General features: G+C 42.0%; 1 protein-coding gene across 1 annotated transcript in view; it reads left to right on the top strand.

Annotated features, from left to right (window-relative positions):
• The window catches only part of Wdfy1 (WD repeat and FYVE domain containing 1), a 59,153-nt gene that overhangs the window by 41,180 nt on the left and 9,569 nt on the right, over nucleotides 1-8,404 (top strand). The window contains exon 8 of the mRNA XM_008825821.3: nucleotides 3,413-3,518. Within this exon, the coding sequence (XP_008824043.1) occupies nucleotides 3,413-3,518 (106 nt within the window). The remainder of the gene's footprint in view (nucleotides 1-3,412; nucleotides 3,519-8,404) is intronic.

Raw genomic sequence — 8,404 nt, 5'->3', positions numbered from 1 at the left:
TCTAAAAGAAATACACTGATGACTTTACTCTTTGGTTATACTTTCCTTTTGGGTGTTTAAGACCATACAGTTGTCCCAAATAAATCAATGTATTTTTACACTTAAGGTCATTTGAGGCTATCTGTTCCTCAGGGGTCAGTCACATGGGCTTGGGAGGAGCTCTTGGCTCCTTTCTTTTACCAGTTCCATCTATGTGAAGATAAGTCAAAGGTCCTGCTCGACTGTCTGGCTTCACTTGTTTCCTTTGCGTTGACCCTTGTCTTTGTAGACTGGATACTGGTTTAAGTCCATCTTGTGGGGTCTCCATGTCTTCCCTGAACAAAAGGATAGGTTACAGGACATTTTGAGAGTCGCTTGGAACTTTGTCAACCTTGGAGGGCAAGGGGCAAAAACTGTCCTTTAAGTCCCTCTGACCACATTAGTAGAGGCCTCAAACTATAGCTGTTAAACATCTCCAATAAGGTTACTTTCACCAGTCTGGTACTTTTAATTCTTAGGCTTTCTCAATTTTTCTATTTTGGAAAATATCTCCATTCCCATATCCTTTAAAAATCTTTTACATTCTCATTTTCTTTTTTTTAAAAAAAATAATTATGAGACATAATAGCATTAACAAATAAATTTTCCATCTATTATGAGACTTCTTTTCCTGGGGATGCTAAGCAATGTTGAAAGCATTTGGGAGCTTGTATCTAATCCTTAAAAGATTTTAGGGTTACCTCTTCAGAGGGGGGAATGTTAGAGTACCCAAAAGCCCCATAAAAATAAATAAATCAAAGTAGAAGAAGGAATACATGAAGTTATCAGAAAAAAGTGATGGGGAGATATGGGAGGAGTTGGAGGGGAGGAAGTAGACATGGGTTTGATCAAAATACCTTATATGCATGTATGAAATTCTCAATAAATTATTTAAATAAATACATTATCTAAAATAAATACTAAAAAGAAAGTATTAAATGGAAAATCCCAGAAATACAATTTGTAAATGTTAAATTGCATGCTCTACTGAGAAGATTTCCAATGAAATCTTGTGCCATCTCACAGTCCTGCCTACATCTTCAATTACCCCTTTACCTGTGTGCCCATAATGTGTATGCTACTGGCCTACCTGTAGCCTTCATGGCATAATCGTGCTTGCATTCCAGACATGTTTATTTCTTTTAATGACCCAGAAGTGCAAGAGTAACAGTGCCGGTACTCTGAATTTGCAAAAAGAAGCTATAGAGTGCTTCCCTTAAGTGAAAAGGTGAAAGTTCTGGACTTCATAAGAAAAGGGGAAAATTTTATATTAAGTTTGCAAAGATCTAGAGTAAGTCATTGTTAAACTCTTACTTTACTTGCTTTATAAATTAAACTTTATCAAAGTTATGAATATATAGAACAGCACATGAGCATAATACAGGGTTTATTATCATCAGTTTGGTCATCAACTGAGGAATTGGATGGTAGACTCCATTGAAAAGGGAGGACTATTAACTACAACAAAACACTAAATGGATATTTTATGTGAATTGTATGTTATGTGAATTATATCTCTATAAAGATGAAATTTGTAAAAGAGAAAGAAAAAAAAAGAATTTACAGAATCTGTAGGAGGTGATTAAAGTCAGACAGGAAAGCCATGAAAAATGGCAACAGCTTCCAAGTGGCAGCCCCTCTGGCCTCTGCTAAGACTGCCTGTGAAAGCTGGCATCTCACCCTCATGACCCACCCTTCTGTCTTTGCTGACTTGGTTCTCATGGTGTCTTACCCCATCTGCTCTGGTTTCAAGGGAAGTTGGCAGAAAGCTTCCTCCTGAGGACACAGTGTTTCCCACCCTTCTCTTACCCCTCTCTCCACTCCACCCTCCATCCCAGCTGAGGCCACGGGTACAGAGGAACTCCAGAGTATCAGAAAGTGGTCTGTGGCCCATTATAATATTAAGATGCACTTCCCTGGGAGGAGACTGAATACGCTAATGAAAATATGATGGGAGACATGTGGGCATGCTCCAGAAAGCCCACGTTATGCAAATGAGAGAGTAAACCCACTTTATGTGATGTGAAAGCACTTGTATAGCATTTGCTATTTAAGCTACTAAACGTCTTACTTTCTTTGCATCTTTTCTAGTAAACCGTCTCTGCTTCTGCTTTGATCCAAGGAACTAATGTCTATTCAATTCCTTGTTCAGGCAAACAAAAATGTAGGCTCCCTTAAGAGGTGCCCAAGTAGCAGAGATTACAGATGTGACACTGTGCCCAGCTTCCAGGAGACTGAAATTTAATGTACTTAAATGCATTTGATTTATACATGTCTGTCCACACATCATGGGCCAGAACCACCTTATATTAATTATCAATCAAAGTTCTCTTAATAAAGGATTACTTAAAAAAAAAAAAAGCAGTTTTATAGAACTGAGTTCCTTTAACCACCTCTGTCAGTCCTGAGTGAAGAGAAAACAGAGAATTATCAATCAAAGTTCTCTTAATAAAGGATTACTTAAAAAAAAAAAAAGCAGTTTTATAGAACTGAGTTCCTTTAACCACCTCTGTCAGTCCTGAGTGAAGAGAAAACAGAGTGTAAGGTGTTCTTCCTGCTTAGTCCAAAGAGTACTTATCCCTTTTCTCTCCTAAGGAGTGGCCATGTTGAAATATCTGCTTAAAACAGGTATAGGTTAGAGACAGAGTAAGAACTTTGACCATGGCAGATTGCATGTATTAAAGTACCAAGCTACTCCTGAACTGGATGCGTAAGCGTTTTACTAAAGTCTAAAATACAGTTCATTTAAAGATGATGTGTGGTTCGGCAGTGCCAGTCAGTCACCCATGTTCCCCCACTGTGATACTTGGGACTCATCTTTTAGTATTGGAAGAGGAACACTTCCCACCCCCTGGTCCTTTCTTCCTTGTTACTGGTCAGGCTATAGCTGTTTACTGTAACCACAGTCAAGTTGAAATTTAGCCAGGAAAAAAATAGGTGCAGAAGTTAACAGGTCAGGAGATTGCTTGCCTGGCATCCGGGTCTGAGCGCCTGCAGGAAGAGGGCAGAGTTCTCCTACCCACGTGTGTAGGTGTGTGGGCTGTCATCCTGTAAGAGTTATACTTCTGTTTTGTTTTGGGACAAGTTAATAAATTTTATGCACGTGAAAGAGAAATCATGATGATTGGTATAGAAAACCGTCATCCTTATCCCTGTCAAACTTGCAATTCTAAATGACAGATTTGAAAGTAGCAGCATTTATTTTATAGAAAGTGTGATTCTGTGTAGTAAGTTACAGCATGCCTGGTGAGTTGATTATATGGTACACATTACCACACCAAATAGTCAATGATAAAATGGTACCCATTAGTTTGAATGCAAGGAGGGATCTGAGCTTCATGGGAGAAGTTTCTGAGTTTTGTCTGTGTTGAAACGTGATGTGTGCCCTTTGCAGTGACAGGGTGCAGTCGCTGTGTTACCTTCAGCTCACGAGGCAGCTTGTCTCCTGCTCATCCGATGGTGGGATTGCCGTGTGGAACATGGATGCTAACAGAGAAGAGGTAAGAAGAGCAAGGCAGGCCCCACTCTGCCTTCTGTTTTCTACCTTGCAAGCTGGAAGCTGAATGAGTGGCCAACAGCCCCAGCTTTCTCACTGCTCCGCCTAAGAATTATTATCCAACAAGGTCCTGCTTGTCTTTTAAAGGAAATTTATTTATAACTAACTTATGTTATTTGTATGTGTGTCTTTATGTATGTATATGAGTATGTATGTGTTCATGTGTATGCACAGGTGCACATTCACATGCATGTGTAGGCCAAAGGTCAATATTGGATCTTCCTCTATTACTCTCCATTTTAAGTTTTGAGGCAGAGTCTCTCACGGAATCTGGTGCTCACTGATTTGGCTAGACTAGCTGGCCAGCAAGCCCCAGGGACCCTCCATTCTCCATCTCCCCAGCACTGGGATTCCAGGCATGTACCACTGTGCCTGGCTTTTTGTATGAGTCCTGGGATCCAAACTCAGGTCCTTACACTTGCACAGGGAGCACTTCTGCCACTGAGCCATCTCCTAACCCGCTTCCCTGCCTGTCCTTTTTTTATCCTGTGTCCTATACCATTTGAGTGTGCCTGTCACTGATAAGTAGTACATACAGGTGGGCAGCATTTAGGCTGATGGTCAGCTTGGAGGACTCTTTGCAACAGCCAGCCAGCCTTCTGGCCCCTCCAGGGATTTGGACTCCTAGAGGCCTTCTGCTTAGAAGCCTGAAAAAGGTGTCACAGGCATCACCAGGCGCTTGTCAGTTTGGGAAAATGTACCTCTGTTCCATCGAGCTCTTCTGGTTGACTGTGTGCTGACATGGCTTTCTTTTCAGACAGCTTGATTTTTAAACTTCATTGAGCCACTAACTAGATGTGAGACCTTGTTTAGATAAGTGCTTTCATCTCTGAATGTCTGTTTCCTTTTCTACAAAGTGAAGTCATTGACTGAGCCTTCTGCGGCCTGCTCCATTTCTGAAGATGTTCTACCTGCACAATCTCTGTCCTTTCTTATTTTGAGTAACTTTGAAGAGAATGTGCTTGACCTTGTCATTGTATAATTAATCAATTATTCATTTCATGCAAATTTCTGAAAATAGACCTGCTTGCACAGGGATTTTTACATTTGTAGATTTTTTATAGCTGTCATCAGATGGTTTCCAGGCAGGATTTCCGCTCATCTTTGCCAGCATGAGAACAGTCTGTCTTTGCTCAGTGGCATCTATAGCTTGTGATGTTGATAGCAAAAGTTAGTTTCAAAGAAGACTTTACCGGGGCTGGAGTGATGGCTCGGTGGTTAAGAACACTGGTTGTTCTTGCAGAAGACCTGGGTTCGAATCCCAACACCCACATGGTAGCCAACAACTGTCTGTAACTCCAGTCCCAGAGGATCCGACAGCCTCTTCTGACCTCCGTGGGCATTGTGTGACACAGGTGCACTTACCTACATGCAGGCAATACATGCATACACATAAAATAAAAATAATAAAAGTTTTTTTTAGAAAGAAGACTTTACCGTTAGAAGGGTGATAATGATGTACAGTTTAACCTCAGAAACATTTAGCACCTACAAGGCGGCCATATAGTCTGGCAACTTAAGGAAAAACACACAATAATTTTTTTTTGGTGGTGGTGGTGTTTTTAAAGTGTGTGTGTGTGTGTGTGTGTGTGTGTGTGCGCGCGCGTGCGCACACACACACCGGTACAGATGCAGAGGCCAAAGGAGGACATTAGGCGACCTGCTGTATCACACCCTGCCTTACCCCCTTGAGAAAGGTCTCTCACTGACCTGGAGCTCATAGCTTTTGGCCAAGTTGCCAGAATGCCCAAACAGTTCTCTCTCTGTGCCCTGTGCCCCCTCACTGGGGTTACATGTATGTGGCCATGTCTGACATATGAGTTTTGGGGATCAGAACTCAGGACTTCATGCTTGTGCAACAAGGCTCTTAACTATTGAGCCATCTCCCCGGGCATGGTAAGTGGTTTTTTGATATTGCATTGCAATATCTATTATATTCCATAACACCATGCGGTGTGCTCCTCGGGCCGTCCTTTAGATCATTGTGTAGTTGAGTGTACCCAGGATGCCCTTGCAGTGGATGCCACGTGTGAATCCAAAGTTCCCATAAGCTCCTGCAGGTGTCTCTACTTTGTCTTGCTTTATAATATTTGTGTGAGTATCATTGAATAAACTTCCATTCTTAGAATGTTCCATAATCAGTCATCAGGGGGATTTGATCTTTGATCTATGGGAAAGAGTAGTGACGTGACTCATTTTTAGATTCTTGCCCACAAAACCCCCATAAATAATAATATGCAGTACCTAACACAAAGACATGCTCTTTGCTGGGTTTTCTGGAAGACTTGTGCGGCAAGCCACACAGGAAATTCTGATTACATGGCTGCTGCTGATCAACTTCTGTTTTTTAAAATTCTAAAAACCTTTTGGTAAGACTTAATTTGTTGTTCAGCATATTTAGCGCTGGCTCTATGGTGCTGACCTATGGTGCTTTCCTCACAAAGACCTATGTGAACTGTGAGTTAAACTTCTCAGTCACCGGTTATGTGCACCAAAACCAGCTAGTGTGTGGTTCTGTTCCTTGGGCTCCAGGCCCATTGTTTTCTAGTCTTATTCTGAGAGCACAGAAGAGGGAAAGGGAAGGTGAATTCCCTGGGTAGCCAGGGCTAGCTGTTGAAATCCTCTCCATTAACCACTTGGATTTTAACCCACCTTTGCTTCCCTGTGTACATTCTTTTAGAAAATGTAGTCAGGAAGTGAGAACAGCACTTTTCCTTCAAATTACATAATCGTGGACTACAATTGTACACCTAGGGAAAGAAAGAATGTAGTCTCTTCTGTCACGGTGCTTCCTGTGTGGGCCTGTGTGGGCAGATAACTTACTTTTAGTCATCTCTGGAAGTGGTGGGAAAACAAATTATATCAAAAAGTGGCATTATTTTTAGTAGGTTTTATTATTATTTTTCTAGATAGGTAATTGTGACAAAATACTCTGACCAATACCAACTTGGGGAGGAAAGGGTTTATTTGTCTTACATCTCCCAGGTCGCACGCAGTTCATCAGGGAGCCCAAGGTAGGAACTCAGGGCAGGAACCTGGAGGCAGGAGCTGGAGCACAGGCCATGGAGGAACGCTGCTTACTGGCTTGCTCTCTTGGCCCCTGCTCAGCCTGCTTTCTTATGCAACACAGGCCCACCTGCCCAGGGGTGGCACCACCCACAGTGGGCTGGGCCCTCCCACATCACTCATCAAGAAGATGCCCTTCAGACATGGCCACAGGCCAGTCCAATAGAGGCAATTTCCCGATTGAGGCTCCCTCAACCCAGGTGTGTCAAGTTGACACTAAAGCTATCCAGCACAGTAATGTAGTGCAGCCTGCTGCCTGTAGCTCAGATTCTCCAGCCCACTCTGCTGCCTGGAGTGTCTTTGAAGGCACCTGCAAATACTGAGTGGAGCTTTTCCAGCCCATGGTGGCTGTCAGCCCCTCCCACCAGGGTCAAAGAACATTTGCTTCCCTGCCAGATTGTAATTAGTGGTCCCTTTTTGGAAGTGGGTGCATAAAGTGTAAATGAGGGGCTGGAGAGATGGCTCAGTGGTTAAGAACACTGAATGTTCTTTCAGAAGACCCAGGTTCGAATCCCAGCATCCACATGGCAGCTAACAACTGTCTGTAACTCCATTCCCAGGGGATCTGACACCTACATGCAGGCAATACACATATACACATAAAATAAAATAATAAAATATTTTAAAAAAATAAAGTGTAAATGAGCAAGGAACAATAGTTCACAGAATGAATCTTTTTTGAAAGAGATGTTTTAAACATGTAGATTACATAGTATTTATAGTATGGTATATGTTCATGCAGTTAGGTAAGTTATCGATTAGTGGTAATAGTAAACTGGAATTATTGTCTCATTGTTCAGGTTAGATAGATGGAACAGCATGTAGAGAAGAGAGTGAAAGTCATGGTCTTAATTGATAACCTCTTTTATGGGGCTGAAGATGTAGCTGAGTAGCAAAACATTTGCCTAGCATAGGCTAGACCCTGGTTCCATTGCCAATTCTCTGTCTGTCTGTCTTGTCTGTCTTTGTTTATTTAGGGCAGGGTCTCTTGTAATCCCTGCTGTCCTGGAACTCTCTCTGCAGCCCAAGAGTCACCTTGATTGCCTAATCTTCCACCTCCTCAATGCTGGGATTATAGGTGTGTGCAGTGCTGGGAGTCAAACCCAGGGCTTCCTCCATGCTAGGCAAGCACTGTTCACGGTTGAGCTCCGTCCCTGCTTTGCTTTGTTCTCAACACAGACAAAACCTTTTCTCTTTAGAGAGTAAGCACAGAATGGCTCATTGATACCCTATCATTTAACACCAAATTAAAATTGTGTCTATTTTTTCAAAAAATATTTTATTATTTTTATTTTATGTATATGCATGTATTGCCTGCATGTAGGTAAGTGCACCCATGTCATGCAGTGCTCACAGAAGAGGCTGTTGGATCCCCTGGGACTGGAGTGACAGACAGTTGTTAGCTGCCATGTGGGTGCTGGGATTTCAACCCGGGTCTTCTGCAAGAACAGACAGTGTTCTTAACCGCTGAGCCATCTCTCCAGCCCCAGAACTGCATCTATGTCTATGTTTATTTTAGTTTAATATCCCAAATTATTAAAAACATTTTTTTCCTCCCTTTCCCTTTCTGCCCTTTAGCTGCCATGTGGGGGCTGGGAACCAAATCCAGGTCCTTGAAAGAGCAGCCAGTGCACTTAACCGCTGAGCCTTTTCTCCAGCCCCTGCACCCAACTTTTGACTTCATCTTTCTGTTTCTTTTTCTTTCTTTTTTTTTTTCTAAAATAAATCACATTCTTTTTATTCTTATTCTTTTTTTTTAATTTT

This window comes from Nannospalax galili, unplaced genomic scaffold (assembly GCF_000622305.1).
Source record: "Nannospalax galili isolate Female #2095 unplaced genomic scaffold, S.galili_v1.0 scaffold127, whole genome shotgun sequence".
Classification (NCBI taxonomy): Eukaryota; Metazoa; Chordata; class Mammalia; order Rodentia; family Spalacidae; genus Nannospalax; species Nannospalax galili.
Note: the sequence above shows the minus strand (reverse complement) of the source record. Positions and strands in the feature narration are given on the sequence as shown.